Source organism: Nyctibius grandis, chromosome 10 (assembly GCF_013368605.1).
Source record: "Nyctibius grandis isolate bNycGra1 chromosome 10, bNycGra1.pri, whole genome shotgun sequence".
Taxonomy (NCBI): Eukaryota; Metazoa; Chordata; class Aves; order Nyctibiiformes; family Nyctibiidae; genus Nyctibius; species Nyctibius grandis.
In genome coordinates, this window is record NC_090667.1 from 23,827,052 (window position 1) to 23,854,488 (window position 27,437).

At 47.1% G+C, this 27,437-nt stretch overlaps 1 protein-coding gene across 3 annotated transcripts; it reads right to left on the bottom strand.

Moving 5' to 3' along the window:
* SLC41A3 (solute carrier family 41 member 3) lies at positions 1-27,074 on the bottom strand. Of its 3 annotated transcripts, none has more exons than XM_068408594.1 (11): positions 26,933-27,074; positions 24,707-25,026; positions 13,990-14,097; positions 13,075-13,146; positions 12,121-12,265; positions 9,862-10,008; positions 7,108-7,252; positions 6,309-6,388; positions 4,319-4,453; positions 3,374-3,522; positions 1-919 (listed from the first exon to the last, which is right to left on the bottom strand). In XM_068408594.1, the coding sequence occupies exons 2-11, from the start codon at positions 24,995-24,997 to the stop codon at positions 734-736; spliced, it is 1,458 nt and encodes a 485-aa protein (XP_068264695.1). In that variant the 5' UTR covers positions 24,998-25,026; positions 26,933-27,074; the 3' UTR covers positions 1-733. The 3 variants fall into 3 exon arrangements, with proteins under 3 accessions (XP_068264695.1, XP_068264696.1, XP_068264697.1); XM_068408595.1 differs by lacking the exon at positions 26,933-27,074 and adding an exon at positions 26,047-26,125; XM_068408596.1 differs by lacking the exons at positions 24,707-25,026; positions 26,933-27,074 and adding an exon at positions 19,709-20,040.
* Positions 27,075-27,437: the final 363 nt, after the last annotated feature.

A 27,437-nucleotide genomic window follows, 5' to 3' on the forward strand; every position in this document is an offset into this window, starting at 1 on the left:
TTACCTTTTTTTAACCACTTTATTTGTGTGTGTGTTTCTATAAACATTTTAACTACTGGACATTTCAAGAACCGTAAAAACGAACCTTCCTCCCCCCAAAATGCAATCAATACAGCTTGTTGGCCAGACAACAGTGACGCTGCCAGGGCAGGTAGGTAGTATCCCTGGATAACCTCCCGCCGGGCGCAAGCTGGTGGGGAGCTCACTGCGCCAGATCCTGAGCGTCTGAGCAACGGAGAGGAGAAAAGTTTAAAGACCTGGTTGCTCTCCTCCTCCAGGGATGTGACGGGAGAGAAAAGGGGGGCGAACAAAGAATTTCCCTTGATGAAAAGTCAGAGTCTGACGGAGAGGTGGTGACATCCACTTGCAGGACTGGACGCAGTGACCTCGGCAGGCTTTGGAGCGCCCTCTCGGGCTGTGTCGGTGCTAGGGACTGAAACCAATCAAAACACTCATTCATTACAAATGGCCCAAATGCTCCGTAACACCTTGTCTGCTGGGCACCAGTGTCAGCAGCAGGCGCTGCTTAAAACCAGCTTGCTCACTTGTGAGGGTGCAAGTCTGTGGGTTGGGCAAGCCCAGCTGTAAGGCACGATGGGGAGGAGAGATGGGGCGTCGGGGGCGGCATGGGAGGCCAATCCAGCCGGGTGACCCAACACTCATCGCCAAGTACCCTGTTGTCCCAGAGGAAAGCACCATGTCGCACGAGTGGTGGGGAGCAGCACGTAGTCTCTCAGTTCCCCAGGTTCATATCTGCACCATGAACAAGCCAAACCAGACGGAAACAGACGGCCAGGAATCCGGTGCCCAAGAGATCCCCAAGGGCAGTGAGGTAGGGGATGGAGAAATTATCCGGATCCAGCGCCTTCCTCCACATCAGGCGCACAATCAGGTCAGCCACGTAGAGCAGGATTCCCACCTGAGGAGAGGCAAGACAGGCCCTGCTGTGAGGCAGCAAGAAGCTAATGCACAGCCTGACTCAGCTCACAGCCAAAACGACATGGCCACGGCCAAGGTACCAAAGCTAACAGGGATCGCCCAGAATTAACACCTTCCCCAGAGAACTGCTGTCTCTCTGCAGGATGGAGCTCACGGGGATGGGTGTAGCTGGTTCATGCCCTTGGGCACTGCATTGGATGGCATTGCCCATGGTGCCACAGCCCTGTGCTGCCAGCCACAAGTGCGGGGACCACGCTCGAACCGCTCACCAGCATCGCGTGGCCCAAAACGGGAGTCTGGCCACACCAAAAGCATCTCCCAAAGGTACAGTTCCCACTTCCCACGCCATGAATGGGAGTGCTCCCATTCACTCCACCAGAAACAGGGCTGTCGTGAATATGCAGGCAGCCGCAAAGGGTAAGTTTGTAGCCAGATTTTTTCTCTTCATCCTTCTTTCTGCCATTAGAAATTCAGATCGCGTCTACTTTGTTTTTCCTAAAAGTCTCAGTGGACAACTAGAGTTTGAGGCAGTTTTTACATCAAAGTTATCCCAAGCAGCACTGACATGTTAAAAAAAGAAAATAATTTCTTTTTCTTCATCTCAACAGTTTTAAAATCTTTGTTGTGTTTTATTTTAATCCCTATTTCATTCCCAATTCTGATAAACAGATGGAGGAAAAAAATACTTCACTTAAAGATTAAAGACTCTCTAGTTAATTGAATTAAGAAGGGAGAGAGAGTTTGCACCCCACATCTGTGGTCCCTCCATGGGAGACTGCAGCACAACAGGAACCAAAGCCAGAGGCGGCATTTCTAAAGGTGAAAACTGCAAGCTGGGTGGGGGGGAGAGAGAGAAGGAGAGATGGGGGAAGCAAACTAAGTAACAGAATCACAGAAAGCTGGACAGAAACTCAAGAGTTTTACATTGACTACTCCTCTGCCTCAATACAGGATCAAATATGCCCACATCTTTCCTGACGGTCATTTGTTTAACCTATGCTAAACAACCCTCAAAGATGGAGATGCCACACTAAGCAATCAGTCCCATGGCTTCTTTTTTTCTGTTCTTATTTTTCCCAAGGTCTAACATAAATCTGCCTTTTTCCATTTGAAACCCACAATTTCATGTTTCATCCCTAGTGACCATAGAGAAGATGGTATTCTGTCCCTCCCTACAGAAACTTGGTAGTTTAAAGGCTGTTAACCAGATTTTTCCCAAGCCTCTCTTCTTTGGACTAGCTAACCCCAGTCCATTCAATTGTTCCTCTGAGGTCATGTTTTCTAGGCCTCTGATCTTTCTCTTTGGGTTTCCTCCAGCTGACCCAAACTTCCCCCTCTCTTTCTTTCTGTCTTTCTTTATAAAGTATAATGGAGAGGAAGAAAGAACCAGGCTGAGCGTATTTCTCCTCTGCTGGCCTCCATGGGAATCTTTCAGGGTCAGTGGCGTTGCTGGGATTCTGCTCTTTACGCTGTCATTTATTCTGCGTATTTTCACGCTTGGCTCTGGTTGAGGAGTTACCTCAATGCATAAAGAGAAGAATCAATATTTTCCTTTACAACTATGGCTGTGCTGCTAGGCTTAGGGTTGTGCAAAGGTCAAGAAAAACCTGATTGTTTACACATGCAAGGAATTCACCCACAGACACGAGGCTGCTTGTAGGGCAAAGTGAGAAGTCAGCTACCTCACCCTGCAAATTAATGAATCACTGATTTAAAAGGGCAAGTGAAGTCAGAGCTTCTATGAGTTCAAGCAACAGCCTCATGCATTTCTGAGTGAGACGACAAAGTTTACAGGGCAGGAAAAACAGCGAAAGGGAACAGGCAGAACAAACTGGATGAACTGCCCATTGCCTACCCAGAACTTTTACTTTTGAAGACTAACTTCTCAGGCATGGGTTTTCCCTTCGCTTTTGTCCCACGTGGCCCTCACCAGAGGGATCCCTAGGTCTTCACCATGATATCTGAAACTGGTTTCCAAAATGAGTGGGGAAACCTGCCGGCTGGGGTTCACAGCCTCTCACTTGCCCCTTACTGGGATGAGCAGTGGCAGTTTAGAAATACTTGGGGCTTAGAGACTCAAGGAGTGAACATGATAAAACAAGGTACCACCTACAGCAAGAGGTATCTCCTTGCTAAGAGTGTGTCTGCACACTTACTGCAACTCAGCAGATGATGATTAACTTTTTCCTCATGTCTGATCCCTCACTCACCCTTAAAGGTAGTCATGCTCATGTGGAAAACCAGACCCTGGCAATTTGTGTGGAGTATTACTGGACCCATCGGAGATACATGATGCTTGGTAGGAAGCACACCTGAAATTACTGGAAATGTGGGCTGCTGTTGGAAGTTTTACTATGACTCCTGTTTAGGCTGGAGGCTGCTTTGTTTTCACAGTATCTGAGAGGTTTCTTTTGGATGAGAGTTTGGAGTTTACCTGCAGCAAAGCAGCAGTCAGATAGAACATCACAAAGGTGAAGGACAGAGACGTGTGGCCTCCCTGCAGCAGATGGATGGTGTAGAGGAACACGAGGTGCCCTGGGATAACCAGGAGGAACAGGACTCGAGCTGACTTGGAATTCACCTCTGCAGAGGACAGAGACAAAAACAGCGAAGACAGTGGCTGCAGACGGTGGGGGGAGAACAGGACGCAGCTGCTTATTTTAATGCATAGACTTGGGGCTGTCACCTCCCACCAATGACACTGCTAACCACATAGATCATGCAGCAATCTGGAGCATCTGCAGTATCAGCCCAGCAGCTTTGTCTAGCACTGAAACTATGTGCCAAAGACGTGCTCCATGCTGATCCACTCCACTTCTTCCAAACACTCCTCTCAGCTGCTCTCTGCCTCCCACTGCTTCTGCTCTGCCTTGCTGCAACCCACTTTCCCAGTTTTAGTTTGTTTTAGCAGTAACTCCCAACCTAGCTGGGAAAATCAAGACGAACCTGCAATCTAAAAAGACAACAGACCCAAATCTAGTTTTGCTGATATTTAGGTTTATCCATTGCTGAAGACGAATTGCTGATTTTCAGCAAGGTTATGCTCTATTCACCCCTCTGTCCACAGGTGATGGCTCTAGGCTGGCCACGGTTAAAATGACTTTCTATTAGATCAAATCTGAGATTCTTTTTCAATTACTTTCTTTACTGCTCCCTGAAGGCCAGTTTCTTTGCATGCCAGTGAGCAAGTATAGCCCAAGCCTTTTTTCAAGCTGCCCACTGCAAAGATGCTTCCTCTCCGATCTGAGTATCTTCCCTGTAAGGGGGAAAGGGAGTTCTGCCTTTGAAACCCACCTAGTCCTTCGCCAACCAGGCTTGATAAAGGAGCTATCTGTGATGACAGGCCTTGAGACATGGACACCTAGGGTTCAAGGTCTACCTGATGAGAAGAATGTGGTACATGGGTTGGGCCAATTCTGCCTCATCTTGTATGGCAAAACTCCAGGCATGCTCCAGAAGTGCAGGAATGTGGAAATACGGCTGGCCTGGATGGCGACCAGATTCCCTCCAACACCTATAAGGACGAAACACAGTAAACCTGTAAACCACCTTCACTGCAGCAGGAAACATCAGTCTAAAACCTAGCCCAAGGTGAGTCGACCTGCATTTATAGAAACATAGAATGTTAGGGATTGGAAGGGACCTCTGGAGATCATCGAGTCCAACCCCACTTACTGACAGCAACAGGGAGAGAAAGAGAAAACCTGAGCCTACATGTCACGGTGATGCTGTGCTATTCACTTGGTAGGAACAGCTCTTAAAAATCAGGAAGGCTGCAGTGATTGTCTCCTTCTGACTCCTTTATTGGAAACATTTTACCTTGCTTCCCAGCACCAGACATAAATGCCACGTGGCCTCTGAAGATGATGTAATTGCACCTGGTTTGACGCAGTCTGTGAGCTACACCTGGGGAAAGCAGCGCAAGCAATGGCAGATGCTGCTCACGGCCACTTCTTGGATTTACTCACCCAGAGAGCCATTATTGTTTAAAAGACAACAAACATCACAGAGAGTGATTATATGTCTGTTTGAAGGCATCTAACACACTTGTTAAATTATAAGGAATCATATGAGAATGAATCAGAGCCCAAGTATGTTAGATAATTAAAAAGCAATTAATTCCTTCCAGACTGATTAATTCTAGCAAACATGAAAAAGCAGCTATGTTTTCCAGCAGAAAATAGAGGGATGATGATCTATGGAGCAAACCTTCACCACCCTGAGTATTTGCAGGGTGTAGAAATGCCACAGAAAAGATAACGGTGAGCCAGATGCTACAGTGTTCTCACGTTTTCCCTTCCTTGAAGAAGGAAATGCTCCATCATTAAATGTGAGATTTGCCAGAGCAGAATCAAAGTGAAAATACTAAGACTAGCTCAACATAGCTCAAGATGGGACATTTCTGAATCGTGCGCTGCCACGCTTTGCAGGACTCCCCTGAACGTGCAAAGTGAAGAGCTACCTGTGCAAAGCCACGGAGCACTGCGTAAGTCTGCCACTGGCTCTGCCAAACAGGTCGCCTGCCCCCACAGAGTGACGTCTGGGTCAATCATTGTTCAACTAAATTGCTGTTGACGTACTTTCCTAATCAGGCTCTTTGGCTAACCATGCTGGAAAGAGTTTATCAGCAGGGTGGCTGTCTTTACACAGATCCAGTAAGGTGACAGCTGGGTGACACCCTCTGACACTGCAAGAGGACACCACGCTTTGAGTATGGCATGAGGCCAAGCCTGCCCTAGGAACGTGGGTTTCCCCTGGAATGGGCCTGGCCTGCAAGAATATTACAATAGCAGAAAAATAACCCAGTGGATCCTCAGCAATGCCAGGATCCCCAGCAGTTTGTCCTGGTATGTGTGTGTATAAAAGTACTGTGAGGCTTCAAACAAATATAAATACACACAAAAGATGTTGAGAGATATAATCGATATATATAAAATCTTTTTTTATATATACACACACATACATATAATCTTAATATATTAATCTATCAACAATCTGTATAGGGGGATGATTGCACAGCTCAAATTGCTGAGTGGAGAGAGACAGGGAAAATGGATTTATTGTGACATCCTTAGTAGGTTTGATGTTATGAAAGTGAAGGTGTCAACGTAGCTCTCAGAGACACCTATCAGATGCTGTTAACCTTTCCCACAGCTCTGCCAGTATTTTTCAGCCTTGCCTGCTATTTTGCTCCAGAGACCCTTCAAGATATGAGTAAGCAGGGATGTAATGGGGACCAGTGACTTCACTTCCACTTGTGATGAGATCAAGGACTTGAATACAGCCTCTGTGTAGGGGCAACAGTGGATACCGTAACCCTTGGGAAGGTACAAATAAAAGCATGTATATAACCCCCTTGCCCAACCTACCGTTGATCACAGGTGTGAAAACTGCCATGCCTTCAAAGTTTGGGTCAGTTACAGTTTTGTCCAAGATGAGCCCACCAATGCTGTTAAAAAAGGACAGGCAATGAGGGTGGATCAATCTCTCTTCCCAGGGCAATTCCTATGCTGTGAAAACAGTACACTGAGATGAGTTACTACTTCTTCCTCATTGCCAGGGCTGGACTATTCCCCATTCACTCCTTTTACAGCTCAGTTTTCACCAACAGATAGCCTTACAGTTTTTGTTAATGGCATAATAAGATCAGGAAGACCTCCTTGCCCACCTTTGAGCAAAACTGACAGTAGCCAGGGAAGCTTTATAATCCTTACCAAAAGTTTTGCTACATTTCTATACTGGTCTTAGCAGTTTTCTTAAAATTCTGTCCCAGATCTCACCTGGGTCTGAAAGATGCAGCACAGGTGGAACGAACTACCTGGCTCTACACTCACCAGTCTTCCGTCTTTGCAGATGGATAAAAATGAGGTTAAAGTCTGAGTATTTGTGATGGTCATCATCTCCTTTTTCAGTTTCCTGGTTTGCACCCACATGGTGCATGACTGTGAGAGTGAGACTTAAAATGATGACTTGCTTTTTTCAGTCATTTGGGAGCTCCTTATCTGCTACTTCACAGCCTGTTGGAGGGCCACCAATGGCTGAGAAGCACTGGAAAAATATCTTTCTGCTGTCCCTTCCAGTTTCACTTTTGATGGCTTTCTAAATGAGCATGGGGTCTCTCTGCAGCAAGTGTACGCATGTGGGCTCGCGAGCAGCTCCTCAGTTTACCTGCTGATGCTCATCGCAACAATGACCGGCTGCCATCCAGACTTCAGGACTTCGGCAAGGGAAGGACTTTGCTTGGCGATAGCAACCCAGAGAGGGATCATGACAATGAAGACAGCACAGATCAGAGGAGAAAGGTATTTCATATCTGGCAAGGAAAAGAAATCTTGAATTAAATGCCCCTGGCTTCACGGGTTGCCAAAACCACATTGCACAAAGTCTGGAAGAAAGACAGCAGGGCTCTCACTCCGACTGAGTTATGTTAGCAGAAAAATCACATGAACCAAGATATTCCCTACACAACCACCTCACTCCACCACAGAAATCCATAATTAACCTCTGAAACTCACTGCTAGAGGATGTTATTTGAAAATCAGCAGGATTCAAAGCAAGTTATATTTGAAGATGAGCAAGTCTCCAATTCCATCTCCAACTAAGCAAGACAAGAAGTTACAAAATTTCTGGCTTCAGGATAGAAATCAAACAGCAGGGCAAGGGGGAAACTCCTGTGTGCAAGCTGTATCACACGACAGACACGTCACGTCTTCGCCTAAAACAAGAGGTAATAGGTACTTTTGGTGACAAGCTAGCAGAATTGCTGAGCAGCTGGTCTGCTCTATAGGAACAAATGCTTTCTTGCACATATAAACCAGTTAAGATCCAGGGTTTCTTTCGTGCAAGCTTACATGTGTTTCCACTAGGTGCTTTTTCCATTTGGTAGGGACATAACCTTCAAGTGACCTTTAGAAGCAAAGGAATTAAAAAATACGTAGATGTGCAGCACTAAAAGAAAATAAACATGACTCAGAAGCATGAGAAACACCTTCAAGCAATGGGGATGATGCCAACCCTTTTGATAGAAAAATCTTCTTCAACAAAGCTCTCCATCTGGTCTCTGTGTTGGGGCCAAAGCCAGCGGGTTGCAACACAGATTTTTCAGGTAATCTGGGAGATGAAGCAGGCCTAAAGTGTACATTTTTCAAAATGACATTGCCAAGGCCTCGGGCTACCTGGATGAGATAGCACTGGTGTGATGATATCTTCCATGAACCAAGGGCTCTTACACAAAGAGGTACACTCTTTACGCGTGGCTTTAGTGGGCACCAAAATGCAACCACTTCTGGCGTGTAAATAGCTGCTGTTTTGTCAGTGCACTTTACCACCTGGAGTTATTTAGGACAGACGGGTTGTATGACAGACTTAGCTGCTGTACTGGATCTCCTACCTCCACCCCTTGTTGTTTCGGGCAATTCATTCCCTCATAAATAGTGCAAACACTGGAGTCTACCAAACCTTATCAAAGCCCACAAAGACTCCTGGTAGGATGAACAGACTTCAGTCTCCACATTCCAGTTCTGCCACTTTCTCTCACATACAGCCCATAAGCAAGCTGCAACCCTTTGGCACAGTTTGTATCTCCATTATGCAGGACTGGGAAGGACCAGGGTTGATTTTCTAAAAACTGAAAATCTTCATTGGCAAAACGGTATTCTGCAGAAGGAGACAGTGCTGCATCAAATGGCACATAGTACTCCGAACTTTACAGTCTCGCTGGTATTTTTGAAGGATACATTTTGGTAGGACCCAGAAGTTGTCACAGCATGACCTGTCCCTTACTACACGCTGGGGAGGGAAATGGATTTATTCAACCACCATCAACAGTGCCTTCCTCCTACCTGCTTCACTTCATGCTCCCAATGCCTAGGTGTCTGTGCTATTTTCCACCTCAAGAGGCTATTTAAACTACTCTGAAAACATGACAAATGCTTTCTGGTTACAATCACAGAGGTTATCATGTTGTTCTGCCATGTGCTCCCTGGGAGATATTATCAGAGGCGTAGCGATTGAAAGACAAACTAGCTTTACTGAGGCAGGTGTGATGGCGTCATGGAAAAAGCCTACTAAAAAAATGCACCTCTGAAGCTCAAGCAGGACTGGACAGAAGCAATTCGTGGGCCTCTCCCTGCAACGTGTGCTACTTCATTCCCTTTCTTGCTGGCATATGGAACGAGTTATGCAAACTGAGAACAGCTGCCTCACTGCTTCTGCTCACAGTCTGAAGCAACAGTTTGGGTTTCAAACAGTACTGCGTTTGCTGTTTTATTTTCCTGTTTCTATTCTAGGTTAGGCTCATGGTAAATAGCCTAGCACTTTACAAACAACAGTCAGGCATATATATATCACCAAGTTGCAACATGTTTTGAGCTTTTCAGTGTCAAAAGGTGCCCAAAGTCTTTGCCAACCAGCAGCACAGCTAACCCCATAGCCACAGCTCCTACCCAGAGTCCTGAGAACATAAAACAATGCAGCACTGCCTCCCTCCCTCCAATTTGATAATACCTTGTTCATCCATGACTCTCCACATGAGAAGATACAAGAATATTTTACAGATGCCAAAACACTTAAATAGCTTTGTGAGGAAGGACCTGCTCTTATATATGCACAGAAAGTAGCTATGCCTGGCTAGCGACAGGTGCAGGACCAGAGTCAGTGTCACATATGTCAACCTTCTGTTCCAAAGCTATGCAATACACATTAGTGATTTCTTTGACAAATCTCAGTTGTGTTTCTTAGGCTCTGCCTTCCAGTTTGCTAGTAAAAGAAAGCCTGGAAAAAGCCTCTTTGGTCATTTTTCTACCCCAGTGGCATGACAGCCTCTATTCTGAAACACCCCAGAAATGGGTAAGCGCCTTGTAATAATTTCACAAGGATTCATCCGGCCCTTGCTGAGCTGCAAATCCCTGCTAAACACTGTACCTATGTATTTGAAGAGTGTACTGCTGATTCCTGCCAGCAGGGAAAGGGTTATCAAGTCTCCAAGGCTTGCTGCTATGGGTGTGGCGACATTGTCTGGGTTGATCCCAACTCTCCTTGCTCCGATGATCACGCCAATCATCACCAGACCTAGAGAAGACACAGAGCAGGCATCAGACAATGCATCCTGCTGCGTTTCACCCCAGAGCTGCTGTTCTGGTTCCCAGAGGGACGTGGGGTCTGGGAAAAGCAAGAAGCAGATTGCCCGGAGGGGTACCACGCAGCTGGAGATTGGACATCCCCAGGAATTTGAACTCTTGCTTTCACCAACCTGAAGGGCATGACTCTGCCCTTATGAACTGCACCAAAGGCCCAGAGGCACATAAGCAAATTCCAGGGATCAAAGGAGATACCAGCAGGCAGCCCAAATGTAGAAGCTCCCCTCCTGAGCAGCCTAATCTTTGCTGCCTTAAAGCAGGACCAGGCACAAGCACGCTCATAGATAAGCACACAGCAGGCATGCAGCAGCCTCTTGGTGCCATCTCCCGCTCTGGATTCCACAGCACAATGATATTTTCCATATTAGACCAAAATTTCTCTGAGTTTGAACCACCAAGGAGGAATGAGCTTTCTTACAGTAGCCTGAATTAGCCTTTCAGCCCAGCCATCAGACTGACCCCTCCTGTCCCAGAGTCTATGGGGCTGCTTTAATTTGCATTGGGTGGATGTTGACGCTGTAAGCAGCTCCAGAGTCAAGGGGTTACGGAGGTGGCCCACATCACCTCTCTTCCCCTGTCCTCTGAGCTGTGAAAATTCAGCTGCTTCTCAGCATTGCTGGAGAGGAGGGAAGTATTGCTTGCCCAGGTAAGTTAATGAGCACAAACCCCAAACCCTGATGAACATGTGGGAATCCCTCAGCCATAAGATCTTTCACAGGCCTATGGAAGAGCCACCTGGAACAAACTCTGCCTGGCCAGCCTCCACTGCTGTGTGACTAGCAAGGGCAGCCTTGAGACAAGACACATGACATCTCTTCAAAGTCCTTCCGTGACTGACAGGATGCACCAAAGGAAGCCTGAGAAATGGTGGTTCCCTCCAGCTCACAACCCCTCTGTGCCTGTTCGCTCAGGCCCAGCAAAGCTGAACGTTCACAGGGGCACCGTCTCTCCCCTAAGAAATGCCACGTGCACACTTTCCCTCATACAACATCCGTTATACAGAAATACATCCTCACACAACATGGCATTCTCCACAAAAGCCCTCCCAGACACCCACACTCCCCTCTCCACAGCACAGTTCATGCTGCTTCCCTCCCTGGTCATAAAAATAGCAGCTTCCCATCATGCACACCCACACACAGGCCGCCCGTGACCATGTCCAGGGAAGAAACTAATGCTAGCTGAAAGCCTGTGATGGTACAGCAGCAAGGCCTCTCGGTATCACACCGAGCAGGGAGATTGAAGGCAAGAGTTTAATGAAAGCTGAGCTGCTGTTTTTCTCTTTTAACAACTGCCTCATCCCATGTTTTTCATCAAAGGCATCTGCAACCACCCTTTGACTCCAGCTTCAGGATATGCACTTGCTCTAACTTGTCCCTTTCATTTAGAAAACTTGCTCTACCCGACTCCGCCAGCTCCCTCTATTCGGGGTGTCGTGCTGCCCTCGTATGGCAGACCTACAAACTGATCATCTCCAGGCGACACAGAGCAGCTCCTACCCGTCCACCCCAACGCGTTTCCCTTGCAAGGGGAATAGCCAGGGGAGTGGACTGCCTGGCTCAGAGCTCACAGCATGCAAGCCACAGGGCTGGCCACAATCCTCCGCAGGGTATTGGGTGACCCAAGTCCATCCTGAGCATGGTCTGGAGCTGTCTGCTAACAGACTCTCAATACCCTGCTTTGTGCACGGCATTAGTTCATTCTCCCCTAGGAAAGGGTCAGTGTAGATGGCCAACGTGTCACCCAAGACACATGGAGAAAGTGCGTGTGCGTGTGTGTACACCCACGCATAGCATGTGGCATTTTTCACGTGTCAGGTGAAGTGGGACATTTTGATTGCTGCTGTGGATGCCGAGAGCCCAGCAAATGACAGACCCTGGGAGAAGAGAAGCAAATGCAGGATGCAGAGGGGGTGAAAGCAGCAGACATAGGACTAATGCTTCTTGCATCCCTCCTCCCTGTGCCAGACCAAAGGGACGTCAGCTGGGCCTCCCTGGCAGAAGGGACAGTTTTTATCTGCACCTGAGGAACCAAAACGACTCACCGAGAGAAAGTGCAGCTATGAAGGCCGTGGTCACGCTGCTGGCACACAGCACGGCAGCCTGGCTCAGCTCCACAGAGCCCTTGGAGATGGCTCCCAGGATCACAGCAGCAACAGCAGCCAGAAGTCCCACCACGGTGGCCTGGACCTGGAGGCCAGAAGACAGCTGGTGAGCAACCATCCGCATTTGCTCCCAGGCAGTCCTGGCTCCTTGTGACCGCAGCATTGCCACACAGCTAGGAGGGCAAAGCCTTGCAGAGACGCTGATTGCTTATGTATTTAACAGCATCCCTGTAAGGCTCCACTACATTATAAAAAAATCCTGACAGTTTGGAGAAAAACTATGGAGGCCTGCAAAGGGCAGATAACATTTCAGCAAAGGACACTGAGTCCGTCAGCAAAGGAATAGCCCTGGTCAACACAAAAATGGGCTCCCCATCAACACAGCACTCCTAGCAAGCTGAAAGCTGTGGAAGGAGATAAGGGAAAGCAGAAAGACACATGTTGCAAGCCCTGTGGCCTTGCCATGTGCAACCTCTAGGCTGGTTGCTGGATTTTAACAAGCAGAAAGAGCTACAAGAGGCACATTTCTCCCATCTCTCCCCTCCTGCCCAAGGCTGATTCCCAAACACTGCCAGTAAATGACAGGCTTTATCTAGGGGCTGTTGTGAAACAGGGATTGTGCCGCAGCTCCTCCTGCAAAAGGAGGTTCTTTTCATTATTTCAGTTTGTCCATAAAGGCAATGAATGTCTAGATGTGTTTTGCAGATAAACTACAAGCTCTGGGGCCACACAGAGCTTTACTGAAGGTTAAGTCCTGGGCTCTTCTTGGCTCTGCTGAGAATACTTGCCCCAAATCAACAGCTCTGGATCCAGCACTGCTGGGAACAGATGCTGTTGGGTTGCAGCATAGTAAGAGAAAAGGGCCTTCTTCCTCTCCCAGCTGAAGTGACTCACCTGGATAAGGGCTAAATTGCAGGTGGCCATTTTCCATTGCTTCTGGGCATCATCCATCTGTCCAGTGTTAGCCTAGGAGCCAAGAGAGACACCCTGAAAACCTGTTCCTGTAGCACAGGTGGCTGCTGAAGGCAGTTTCACCTGGTCCCTGTGGGAAAGGGGCTGCTAAAGCCAGAGAGAAGTGAGCGCAGGTTGGCATCTCCCAGCCTTCCTTGCACTTCCTTCTTGACACATGTCCATCATACTTCAGCCCAGTGTCCCAGGGGCATCAGAGGCTCACACGGAGGTGCAGAGGCATTGCAGGGCACCCAGCTAAAGATGCAGTGGGCAAATCTACCACATCCTGCACAGACCAAAACTTGAACAAATTAAACCATTTTTCCTCTTTTGTTTGCCCTAAATTGCTCTGTTAAGCTCCAATTTCTCACGAGACATGCAATACAAACAGCCCAAAGTAAACAAAACTGCTGAGGAAGATAGGAGAGATCAAATCCGGAGCAGCAAAAGCTACTGCAGGTCCCAAGAAGCCTCGGTTTGCTCTCGCAAAGGTAGGATGGCTGGGAAGCCCTGGGTCTCTCAAGGATCAATACCCACAGAAAAGCAATCCAATACTGAAGCTGACAGCTGTGGAGCCCTGGCTTTGTCTCCTTCATGTGTCACAGGGCCCCAAATATCAGCAACTGGCCACCCAGGGATTAATTCACCTTCAAAATGCAGATGGAAATTCTCTGTTCCAGTTCGAAAATGAGGTCAAACACATTACTTTAACACTCACACACCACTAGTTTCTACTTAGCAGAAAAGGGCATGTCTCATACACACAGTGTGGTTATATAAAAGCAGAATCTCCTGATATCTCCTGCTAATTCCCCCTCTTCCCCATACACACACCACCACCACCTTGTTAACACTCACAGCAGTAGAGAGCCTGGATGCCAGCGTCATCTCAAGATTACCCTTCAGGCCAACCAAGGCAGGAACCAGGATGAAAACTTCTGTAATCGTCCGAAACACATCCCAGTGCTGGAAGGAAGAAAACAAAGGCAACAACCTCAGTTTGTGATGCTGACCACTCCAATGCTGTTGCTTCAAAGGGCAGTGGGTTCTCATCTCATCACCTGCCTTACAGGTGTCTGCTGTGCATGTGGGGGCAGATGCTGCCCTGGGCTGGTTGTATTTTGGGAGGGAAGGAAGGAATTTTTAGCTTGTGATATTCCTTCTGATCTCATGCAGAGCAAAGCACTATGCTAGCAGGGAAGGAACCTTCTTCCTGAGGGCAGCAGCGGATTTTGGAAAGCCACAAATTAAATGCACTTTTAGCATCAGCCAAGAACAACATGAAAAATAATTAGGGTTCACAAGCCAAATGAAATACAGCATGATCTCCATCCTTTGTACTGACACTAGATACAGCAACGCCTATTGCTATCCAGGCTCATAAGAACAAACACGAAGATCTGGAAACAATCTAACAACAAAAAGTTGTGTCTGTCTTTTTTTACCAAACTTCTAACTAAGCATCTAAGACTGGCAGGGGGAGGAAAGGAGATTTTTGTATCTCTTCTCCACGGGCAGTTCCTAAATCTTCCCATTACCAAGTATGCTCCCAGCACAGCTGGAAAAAGGATTTTGAATTAAGATATTCCATAAGCCGAACTGCTAGGCCAATATCTTGATTATCATTGTTCCTCTGAAGCTGAACTGTACAAAGCTGTTGAATCAGCTGCAACACTAGAAATGATCTGAAACCTTAGGAAACTTTGTTGATTAACGCGTCTTCTCTAATTTATCTATCATACAGTGCCTTGGAACATAATTCATTCACCCCCTGTGCATTCAAGGATGTTGGCAAAGTCCCGCTGTAGCCAGAGAGGCTCACATCAGGATGGAATCACAGAACGGAGCAGCTCACCGTGAAGTAAAACCAACTAGCTCAACATCTAAGAGCAGAATATAAGAAAAAAAGAGCAGCTGCAATGAGTCAAACCAAAGGTCCATCTAACCTATCTTTATCTCCACCACTAGCCAAATTCAGATGTATAAAACAAGAATCTACAAATATGACAAGTAGACAGGACAATTCTTCTGTGTATTTTCCAGCCTATGACTATCTGCCACACAGTAGTGAGCTGGGGGTGAGGAGGGGTGTTTCTGCACCCTTACCAGTGTTCAAAGCCTTTCTCTTTCAGGTACTCATCCAATCTCCCCGCTCCAACCCATGTGCCACCCTGTGGCAAAAATTTCCATAGTTTAGCTACACGTCATGTGAAGGATCAACTTGTTCATTAATTCTAGCTTGTCACTGGCTAGTATCATAGGACGGTCCTGAATTCTGGCACTAGAGGACAAAACAAACAACAGATCCCTGCCCTCCTCCACATCCATTGGGATTCTATAAACCTGAAAATCCAGGAGGGTGGACAGACTCAGTAAATGTCAACGCATTCAGCTGTCAGCCTGTTGGGAAACATACACAGGGTGTATCGGCTTGGTGTTTTGCTCTGGTTGTGCCATGGGAAGCCGTGGGAAGCCAGTGGTGTGGCTGTCTGCTGGGAAAACCTCACAGCTTCCTTCTGAGTCAGGATGAATGAAAGTGGGGCTGAGCCAGCTCTGAGTGTGTGGTGCAAGACACCCCTCAGAAGTGCAGCTAACAGGCAAAACATTATCATCAATATAAAAAGGCACATTTCATGGCAGTGGTGACCTGGAAACTGGCACGTTTCAAAATGTTAAAGGTAAGTTACTGTTGAGTAAATAACAGACAACACAAGAATAGTCACCTATTTGACACACTACAATTTTGTTTGTATTTGTTAACGTGGAACTTAAATACCTGAGAAAAGCTAGGGGCGGACAACTCTTTTAAAGATTCAAATCCCCCTCTCTCCTCCCTCTTTAATTAAGAATAAAGATCCAAACACATCTTTGACACCTTCAAAAGAAAGAGGAGAAGAAACAGACTTCATAGTCACAATGTAAAAAAATCCAATTATTTAAATCCACAGGCGTGCAGACATTCATGTTTAAGATCTTGCATATTTTGCAAATGAAAAGACATATAAATAAAAAACAACAGAAAACCTCAACTGCGTGTATTTTCTGTGCAGGTCACCTTTGGGAAATATGACTCTGTCACATCAATGTAAGCTCCAACCTTTGTGTTCGTAATGAATTTTGCAGGTCTCAAGCCATCATAACAGAAGTTTCAGGATGTGAGGTATGATTTTTTGGGACTCTGCCTTCCATATAATTACACTGAAAGGTTTTGAACAACTAATAAAAAATCACACAATTGTACTAATAAAAAAAACTGACTTAATTGCCTCCATTTGAGTCTCATTAGTGACTCATCAAGAGACTGAGGACAGATTCATAATGCTTTATACCACAGCAGCCAGGAGTCAATTGTGTTAGAGACTGCAGAAATACAGAATGAACAGATGATCCCTGTGCCATCGCCTTGCAGGCCTGTCAGCTGGAGGAGCAGGTGAACATGGCAGCTTAGAGCTGTGCAGGCAAGGAGCTGCCTGAATGAAGACAGTTGGTTTAAGCCTAGGAAGTGTCTCTGTCCTTCGAGATGAAAAGTGGCCTAGAAGGAACAGAAACATCCCCTGCAGCATTGCAAACCCACCCAAGCCAGAAAGAGACTCTTTCCCACTTCACGTCCCCATAATGGAGCTACAGCCCTAAAGCTCAGCTCTGAAGAAACTTGGTTACCCCCATGATCCACTGCAGCTGGTCCTCGTGCCAGTTGGATCTGCTCATGGGGTCCCAAAGAGGAAGAGAGGCTATCATGTACTGAGACAGTCTCCCCAGCTGTAGTCGAGCCCGGCTGTCCCTCCTTACACCGTCCTCGCAGTCCTAACCATGTCCTGTTACCTCTCCAGGGCATCCATCCTCCCATGGCAGCACCTAAGAAACCTCAGAGGTTTTACGTTGCCCTGAACAAGTCAACAGGAAGATCGAAAGATCCTGGACTATAAAACACAAGCCAATTCAAAATCCTTTTCAATGCTAATCATCTCATGGGCTTTTATCAACAAAATACAGGGATATCTTATGTCTGTGACTTTTATTTGGTCTGTGTCCCACTGCAGTGGCGTGGAAGGGGAGAATGAAAGGGAAGCTTTCCTCCTGAATTCTCTGGTTTGAAATCCAATTGTCCAGCTTCAATCTGATTCTTCACCTTACTGTAAAAGAGTGGGTCAAACACTGGCAGGGCCCTGCAAGGTCTCCATCAACGCCAGCCTGTCTGGAATCCAGATTGACCAGACAGCCAGGGATCACTGGAGCAGAGGCAGAAATGTCGAGCAAGAAAAGACCCTGCCATGCTACCAGCCCTGCACAGACTGCATCATCTGCACAACCAAGAAGAGAAAATGGCAAATGGCTATTTCTGTGGACATCCTTTATTACAGTATGAGACACCCAGGTTTGAGCCTTGGAGTCAACTGAGCTAGACAAAGCTCTCATGTTGATTTTTTTTTTTTTTTTAACAGTAATATGAACAGTTCTTGGTTTCATCTCAGGACAGATCAGAAACTGCTAGAATCCTGAAAGTTTGAGAGGACACAAACAAGCAATTTCCACTTTGTTTTCCTCTTTACAACATCAGGCCTGAAAATGAGAGGTCCAGCCAGACTCCCAGTAGAGAACCACATTATTCAAAGATATTTTGTATGTAACAAAACAAGGGCAGCACCCTTAAACTCACATGTACGCTCTAGATGCCATCCTTGAGCTTGCCTATGTATCTCCCTGTCAAAGGCAGACACTGAGTTTCCTACGAATGTTTTGCAGTGGCTGCAAATAGGGCAAAGCGTTCCTCAGTCAGACCATCCCCTGAAAAAAGGGCAAATCGCAGACTCCTGGACCAGAAAAACCTGTAGTTTCAGCAGCGTGAGCCCTCGTGATTACCAATATGAATTTTATGGTACCTGGCCTCAAGCAAACAAACTCAGTCTCAGGTTTTAGTTGGAGAGGACAGTGAGTTTCTAGCTCTCACACTTGCAGGAAGAAAAGCTGAAAATAAGCAGCTCAAAGACAAAAAAGGCACAGAAGAATAATCCAAACCTTTAAAGGCTAAGACCTCTGGATTTTCCCAGCTACTGTTTTTGTTTTTAAATATGGGGTTGTTGATATCACGGCAGCTTACCTCACTGACATCTCTCCTATGCCAGCTGTGACTCTCAATGCACTAGCTCCCTCCTCTGGGAGCTGAACCCACCGACTGATGGCTTCTATTTCAACATAGTTGAAAACACCTTCAGCAAAAAATACACTTCCTATTATTGTGCTTCATGCATGACCCCATTTCTAAGAGTCTAGTGAACAAATACATAAAGTAGACTGCACTCTGGTATTTAAAGGACACAAGCAATGTAGGTCTACGTGGCTTATGTTTTCCATCAGTTTGGATACAGCTACGTTTTTGAACAGAGTCCAATTCTTAGCAGGTGCATTCGATTTCTTTTAGACAAAGACCTATTCACCTGACAAGGAGATGGAGTGGGCATATATTGTGTCTTTATCCTTCTCCGAGATATCTGACCAAAGATAACTGCTAACTATTAACATAACATCTTGGGTAGTTTGAGAACTTCTGTAATGCTGCAAGACAGGTCTTTGCCTAAGCATAGCAGAAGGTGGAGATGATAAACACAGCAGAGCAACAGCGTGTGCCATTCCAGTTAACCCTTCTTTGATATTCCTCATATTCCCTTCAATTCAACTTCTCTGCCTGCTTTGTTCCTTCCAATGCAAGAAAGAACAGCAAGGTATTGTCTTTCCAAACACTCAAGTATCCATATTTAGCTCCTGCTGTGGTACTAATGCCAGAGAATCCAATGTACTCCAGTGAGCTCAGAGTGCAGGATATATCCTTGGGAAACTCTGCTAGCCTTTTGATTTGTAAATCCACTGGCATGACATGCGCAAACGAGATCAAATTTTGCATTTCTGTTTGTGCCACTGGAACAAAGGAAAGAGAGATGGGATAGATTCTGGTTGTGGTCACAACGGTGTAAATCCAGCAGCACTCTTTGGAAGTCAGTGGAAGTTATTCCAAATTTACACCCATCTCAGAATCTGGCCAAGAAGCACTCAGTTTGTAGGCAATGCTAATCTTTTTATGCCGGCATGCCTCTCATCACAGTATCTAAATGCCTTCTAGACCAAAGATTACATTAGGCTGTTTGCAAAGAACTGAAAGCATAAACTTGCCTCTGAGACAGGTAGTTAATAACAACCCTGACCTAGATCTCCTTATCAGCAATTTTTGAAGGAAATAAATAATATCATGCAATAGGAGAATATGCCACAGTCTGATCCCAGTTGCTTCATAGCAGTCATCACTGAAGTGTTTAGCTAGATAACAGTAAAGGGAACACACAGTCTAGCACACCAAGGGCAGTGTCAGGCAGCTTGTCTGAAGGCCACTATCCCACTTTACAAGGAGCCCATGTACCGATCTAAAGAAGATGGATAGCGTGTCTCTAGCATAGGAAAAGCCTACAGCCATTCTGCTGACTGGCTGCTAGGACCACACACATTAAAAACAAAAACGCACAAATATTCAAGGTCAGTGAAGTAGCCCACCCACTCACTACAATGTTGCTTAACCACAGGTACCTACTTGAACTACATCCATCAAGAGGCCAGCAGCTACCATGCCGAAGCCAGCCAGAAGGAACGGTATGAAAATCTGGGAAGCAATGGAGAATGAAGTCTCTGGGAGAAATCCACTGGCTGACCTGGTCAACTTGCAGGTGAAACCTCTCAGCTTCTTGCCATGGAAGCACAGTTCTAATTGTAACTGGGTGACCACCATGGTCAAACACCATTACCCCATGCTCAGCAGGGCAAATGGGGGGAGATAGGACATCACACAGATCCTCCTGGTAGCTCTCTCCAAAGTCAAAAGAAATGTTTTTCCTCAAACTACAGCAATGATGCCAAACTGCTTTATCTTCTTCTCCTCCTAGGAGCGCGTCCAGAGGGTTGCAGCAAGGGTATCCTCCAAAATTGATTCAGCTGGGTTGAGCCCAGGTGGCAGCAAACTTGACGAACACTATTTCTCCAAGTTATATCCAGAGGGGGATTAAAAAAGAGAAAAGAAGTTTGTGGAGGTGTCTGTGGATGAATAGAAATGAGCCCACACCCCATTCAGCTCCCACCACCTCGGTAAAAACCAGTAAGACCTGCTCAGGCTACAGCACTGAAAGAGTGACAGGTCATGCAAGAATCCCTCAGTGTGCTCAAGCGTACTAGTGTCCTTTCTCCTCGGGTTACATTTCTTGTCAGACTGCGGCTCGCCTTTGATACGATGGTTTAATATGTAATCCTGCTGTGAACTACCCCCGGTTCCCTCACTCCCACCATAAGCAACGTTCAACTTTTCTCGCTGTCCCAAGGCCGAGGAGGTGGGGAGTTAACAACCAGGACCCGTTTTGCTCTCCTTCAAGGTGAAGAAAGGTCAAGGAAAACATGAGTCCACATTTCTCACGGCTGACGATATTACACGTCTCGTCCCCAGGCAAGTGACACAGCTAAGCCGGCTGGTGAGAGAAGATCTGCCGTTCTAGATCCCAGCCCCTCTTGTCCCCTCCGTGGTCTCCACAGGATGTAAGGATCCGTCTACGCCAGCTATACATCTGAATGACTGGCTTTCAGGGGAAAAAAAAAAATCCAGACAACCAGCCAATAAGCTTCAAAAGCGAACACCCTTATCTGCTGTCATCACTTCAACTTTCTGCTAGTTTGCAAAGGCCAAGATAAGAGTCATAGCCAGAGCTTATTTAAGGTAGCTCCGTAATCTCACTACACCGCAGGCAAGGGAGAGAAAGGGTGAACGTTTTCGTGGCGTGCTGTGAGCTGGTCTCCCTTTCTGTCCTAAAGAGAAACACTCTGCTTCTGCATACTCCCAGGAAGATACTGTCTTTGAGAGAGGGGGTCTCACCCCCGAGTCTCCGTGGTCAAACAGCTGACACAAGCTCAAGAACTGGAGCTGCATCATGGCCACATACAGCCAAAGAATTTGTATCCTGCTCAGTGAAGACTGAAGTGTATTCTTCAGCTGAAAGTCATGTATGTGGGGAAGGGAGTCAGGGTATTCTGCTGGGGCTCCTTTCTGATAATTAATATGGACAAACTAATTGGACCAGAGGATTAAAAAGCTTTAAAAGCACAATTTAGGGTGGAAGGGCATAGGATTGGTTTAGTACATTGGCAGCTGAGCTTTTTCACTATTCAACCATGGGTTAAAATCCAGCCATGGCCCAGTGAAGGCAAATGAGCGAAAGCAAGTATTCGTTGGTAGGCATGAAAGAATCAGGTTTCTCGGTCCAGTTCAAATTCAATGTTTAAATTACATTGCCTTACTAACACTTTTTGTACTGATCAGCCCCCTCCCTGACACTCTCTGCAGAGGAACGTAAAGATTAATGACTTGTGGACTCTGTCCTTGTGACAGGGTCCCCAGCTTGGAGCTAAATGCATTGGCAGGATTGGACAGAACAAGATAAATAGGGAACTGAGGAAGTTCTCAGCCATTTGGATGGTGGGTTTCTTTTGGTCTGAATTCATGCAAACAAAAGCACAAGGCCTAATGGGCTGAGATGGCACAGCAGATCTCTCTGCAAGCATGGCAGGGTGGAAAACAAGCCCTACCTACAGATGGGAGACTCTGTCCTTTGCAGCTTTCTAGGTTGATATCCTGAAACCTTCTCTACTCCCGGCTACCTTGGCGTGTACGTGTGTCTCTTCCACATAACAATGGTCCAGTTAGCTGAAAGCTAACAAGGGAGTACATTTCAGCTAATCTAACTGGAAAAAAAAGCCCACAATAGCTGGAAGAGGGAGGTTAATAAAAATCCTGTAATAACCACACATGACCCAACCTCCTTATACCATCCAGGAACTGAGAAGTGACAGCATGAAGGCCCAGTTCTGGCTAGAAACTCACAGAGGCTTCGAGGAAATAAAGGACAATCTCTGGACAACTACCACAGATTTTCAAAGGTCTGATAATGTGCATACCTAGTCCCATATGTCACTGTATCTGCCAACTGGATTGCTGACAGGCAGAAACATTAATGTAAAGGAAATATTAATAAGCCTGAATGACTCAAATGCCATTAAAAAACATAGCAGCAACACATCCTGTACTGAAGCATCAGCCCAGCAGGATTTATGAGTTTATTACGCTCCGGCTCCCTCTGTTTCTAAGCAAGCACCATAAAAAGCTTTCAACCGATGAATCAGTATGCAAAGAAGGTAATTGGTTCAGGTGACCTGCGTGTGTACACTGGGTCATTTTATTATGCATTTAAGGAGCCTCTGATAAAGATCCACACCATATTCGTCAGCAAAGAGATGCATCATATTTTCCTGGCAAAGAGATACACCATATTTGTCCACAAAGAGATGCATCAGATTTGAGAAGAAAGAGAGCGTTGCTGAACAGAGGGAAAAAAATTATAACTTGTTGGGGGGGAAAAAACCCCAAAACTCCTCATGGCTGCATCACTCATCACGGCAAAACCCAGGAGGTACACTGCTGCCTTTCTCTGCACACAAACATGCTGTATCCCTACACTTGCAAACTAGTAGCATTGCTCTGGAGGAGCCAAAGCAGGAACAGCCTCTTTGGTGGGCCCTGACCCTGATGTAGGGCCTCCATCCACTGCCACATTACAAAAAAAGAACAGAAAGATGACAAGTGCCAAAGAATACAGTTTCAGACGTACCTTATCATCCCTGCAAAGAAGGGACAGGGGTACCAGTGAGTGCTCTTACAACATGGCAGTGTTAGCAACAGACAGCACTATTCTCACACCTTAGACACATGGGAGGACGATGCTTTTCAGGGACCGTATGTCCCAGTTGTTGCAGTACTACCACTCCTGACTCTGCTAGCTCTCTGTCAGATCAGGCTGTGTATTTTTCCTGTTTCTTACTTTGCTCCACTCTTCCCCACTTTAGGAAGGGGCAGAGAAGAGAGTTTAGGTGGAGAGGCAGAGAGCAAGCAGATGGAGAGTGCCTGGCTCCCAAAGCCTTGCAGCATCTCCTGTTGCCCCACAGAAACAGCAGCACAGGGGCAGAGGCCAGGACTGGCTTAGAAAGGAAGGGCAGTTCTGAGCAGCAGCGAGTCCACAATGAGATGCGCTCAAGTGGTCCATGATCACGCATGAACAGTCACTGCGCTAATTGCCACAGGCCTGCTTTTCCTATGAGATGTTGCATGGGTTATTTCCCAGGCTCTAAGCACTAACATGAAAGCTCTTTGTGAGCTCTTTATTTGCGTAAAACAGAAACCAGACTTTTGTGGTTTCAGAGGAATATGAGATTTGCTTCACATTCTGTTTATATTAGTGGCCTAGTCCTTCCTAGAAATAAAAATACTCTAAGGGAAGAACATAGAAAGAAAAACAATCCTCCAACATCATAAACCCATCTGCAACCTATTTCACACTTTAATTATCTCACAACAGGAGGTAACATGCATTTAATGTCAGAGATCCATAGGAATGGGCAGGTCTGAACAGTCTGAAAAATAAAAACGAAAGCGGGTGCTCAAGGCTCAAGACTCTCAGAATGACATCTATGGAGACAAAGTGTAGTTTGTCACTGGGTTCTGGATTTGCCTCGGTGTTTTCTGATATGACTAGACATTCTGCTGGGTATTGAGTACATGCTAAGGTCAGTTAAGGATACCGTGTCACTCTTAAGCCTTTATAGCTCTTCTAGCTTAGGGAGATCGGGCCAGGTCTAATAGCAAAAGAACACAGCTCCAGATTTGTGAAAGTTGTTAATGCAAGCACAGTAGTTTCAGTATCACTGTATCAGATAGGTCAGGGCAGTCTAACCCAACAGCCAGCTAGTCAAATAACAAGGGTTAACAAAAAGCCACACAGCAGTGAGAGTCACCTAGAGTGCAAAGGCATAGCAATTTATAATCTGGAAATTAACTGCAGCTTTAAAGTATCTAAAATTAGGTGCTCACCGCTACCTTAAAGCTCTGTATTGACGCACCATAGGAGGAAAGGTTTGGTCCTGACTGTCACAGAATCAGAGATCAGACTGGAAGAAGACTCAAGGATTTGAGTCATCTGCTACAAGGCCTTAGAAAAGGATGTGGTGCACAGGCTGGGCTGGGCTTCCTGTACGAAGCATTAGCAGTGCTGGGCTGGCTGGTGCCTTGCGCAATGAAGCAGGGGATGCAGGACTTCCTAGTGCTATGTCCAGGAGTGATACAGCTGTATCTACTGCAGGAAAGCGCTATGCCACCACAGCCCTTGGGGCTGCAACTCAGCCACCCGCTTCCCAGGACCAAGGGGAGATCTTTGCACAGGACTGCACCTTCCTGCATAAATGCCTCAGATCCTTTGCGCGCTCTTCAGTACCATATTGTCTTTTATCTCCAGAGGAGGAAAAGGGACAGAAAAACACCACAGGCTGTCTCCTGAGAGCCACTCAAAAGTACCTAATAGCTGACTTTGAAGGACACGTTGGCATGTGAAACTACTGCAAATCCTCCTTTACTTTGCAATCCCCAGAGCAAATCTCCTGCCTCTGAAGAAAAGTCACCCACCTATCCCATTCCAGGTACATCAGATCAGTTCCTTTCTCTTACCTGAACATAATCCAAAACCATGCCTGCCAAGACCATGCCAAGCCCAGCTAGGAGGTATGGCAGGAGCACTTGCAGGCAAATTGCAACGGCTGACTCTTCCTGTGACTTTGACATGGTTGCTTTCTCCTCAGCCAACAGCTTCTGCTGTGCAGGCAAAGAGACATCCTCTGCCTCCTGGCTGCCAAGTCGGCTCTCTCTGTGTTTACCCTTGCTCTTCGCTTTGTGCCTGGATCGCTCTCCATTCCTAGTCCTGCCCTCTTTTTTCCTCTGCCGAACTTCCTCACCTTTCATGGTGGCTTTCTTGAATCACAGAAGTTTTTCTGAAAAACAAAGTCAGAAACAAAGGTATAACAAAAGGAGGCATCAGATGGGTCAGAGACAGGAAACCCTTTGGTATTTTGTCCACTCCACTAACCTGAAGGCAAACCACCACCTACTCCCAAAACCCTAGATGCCCTGCTGACCCAAATAATAGTACTTAGTTTACCGTCAACTTTGCATAGCATCAAATCAATCTCCCCTTCTGTAACTACATCTCTTTTCCCAGGCCTGTGTTCATCCTGGAGTCCTTGCTGTGCATCCTGGCTCCCACCCTGAGAATGCCTAGAAGGATGCAGAGGGTGCTGCATACAGCCTGAATCTGGACCCACCAGCTCTCAAACTGAGGAGCCCAGAAGAACCCAGCCCTCTTTAGGATATGACCCCTCGCCATGAAATGGGAGCAGTTCCCATCCTAGCATCCTGCCATCCAGCAAAGGGTACAACTCACACCTAGCGCAGTACAGCTAGCTGTCCACCACTCCTCAATAACAGGATAATTCTTTGATCTTCTTTCTCATCTGGTTGCTTTTCTCCTTTTTGCGCCCCAGTTGACACGCATGCAGTATGTGACTCATTATCTACAGAGAAGCTGCCATAACCCCACAGCATCTTCCAAGAAAAAATAAAAACATGTAAAATTTTTACCAGTCACCCTTTTCCTGCCACCACATCTCATTTCTGGATATAACTCTCATTCACCCTGCCTGCCCCACTTCTGGCCCAGGCAGTGCCCCAGATTTTTCCCCATCACCTCCTGCCAGCACTCAGATAACTTAACTGCTGGCAGATGTTCTCTGACGTTCTCATTTTCAGGATGGGGCCCCTAATGCCCTAAGCCCCTACACTACCACAGGTAGGACTAATCCTCTTCTTGCCCAACATCTGGGGAGCAGAGGAAACAACCAGGAGGCCCCAGTCATGGCGGGGACGGGGGCGGGAGGGAGGAGGGATGGACAAAACAACGTCCCCCTCGGCGGGAGGAGGAAACCCGGCCCCCGGTCCCCCCCCCCAGCGCTTACCGGCTCCTTGCCCTGCCCGGGGCTCTGCCCGCTGGGCCGCGACCGCAGCTCCGACGATGCAAAGGCGGGAGGCGCCCGCCACATCTGGGGCGCGGCGGCGCGGCTCGGAGCCCGCCCTGCTCGGCGGCCGCGGGTTCGAGCCCGGCCCCCGGCCCCGCGGCGGCGGAGGCGGTGCGGCGCCGTGAGTGGCAGCCGCCGGGCCGGCCCCGGCGCCGTGCAGGCACCGGGGAGCACGCCCAGGCCGCTCCCTGCAGGCGGGCAGCTGCTGCGACCACCGCTACGCTATCGTTACTGTTATTGTTGTTATTATTATACCCCTTCCCGTCCCCAGCAGCCAGAGGGGGCGGGGGGGCTGGAGGGCTCCCAGCAAGGACGGCTCCTGCTTGGGAAACAGCCCCCTAGAAGGAAGAGCTCGGGGTACTCGGGGTGCAGGAGTAGCTCCTGCTGCCCCGCCGGGACGTTCCCGAGCCTCCGGGCCTCCTGCCACCCCCCCCCCCAAGCCGTGGCAGATGCTATCGGAAAGGGTGACAACTTTCAGCACAGGCGGGGCGAACAGGAGGCTGCGATTACAGAGCTGAGGAAAGACGTTTCCTCTATGGGTTTGGTTTTGGTTTTTTTTTTTTCTTATTTTGGTAGTTGCAAGAGCTGCTCTCGTATGCTTCCCATGCAAACGCCTGCCTCCGCTGCAATCACAGCGAAACTCCCACCGACTTGAATTTTTTTTTCCCCCCCTCCCCTCTTGAATCAGCATGTTAGAAATGTGATTACAGCATCCATCACATTTAAGCACATAAATCTCATTAAGCACTGAAGTAACAGTACTCATGCAAGTCTCCTGAATCATGCAGCTCAAATTTCCAGAACAATTGAGGATATTAAATCATACCTCAGTACCAGAGCAATCTTATATCCTGCTGAAGTCTCTCAGATGTCATGCTACGCTAAAGGGCTCTCACTGATAAACCGGTGTCTCTGGGCCTGCGAGCTCTGGCTCAAAGCAGGGCACACCAAAGGGAGCTGAAGGTTTTTGTAAGTGACAGTAATGAAACACTGCAGCTGCTGCGTGCTGAGGGTACGCGTTAACTGCTGAATGTCACTGCTGTAATGGCGAGGCTTAAATTTCAGCTCACTTGGTGTAATTTTATGTCTTCGCTTTGCACCTGATGCTTCCCTGAGAGAATGGTCAGAAGAGGGTGTTTTCCTGAGAAATAAGAGAAGAGACGCACATTAAAAAATAGCAACCTTGCCAAGACATTTTTAGACCTGTTAAATGTATTCTGCTATCACTTTACCGCTGAGCTTTAAAGAAAAATATCTACAAAGCAAGTGGAAAGGCTCCTAGGGAACCTGATTGACAAGAGCATTTTGGTAATGGTTCCAGCTCAGGAATG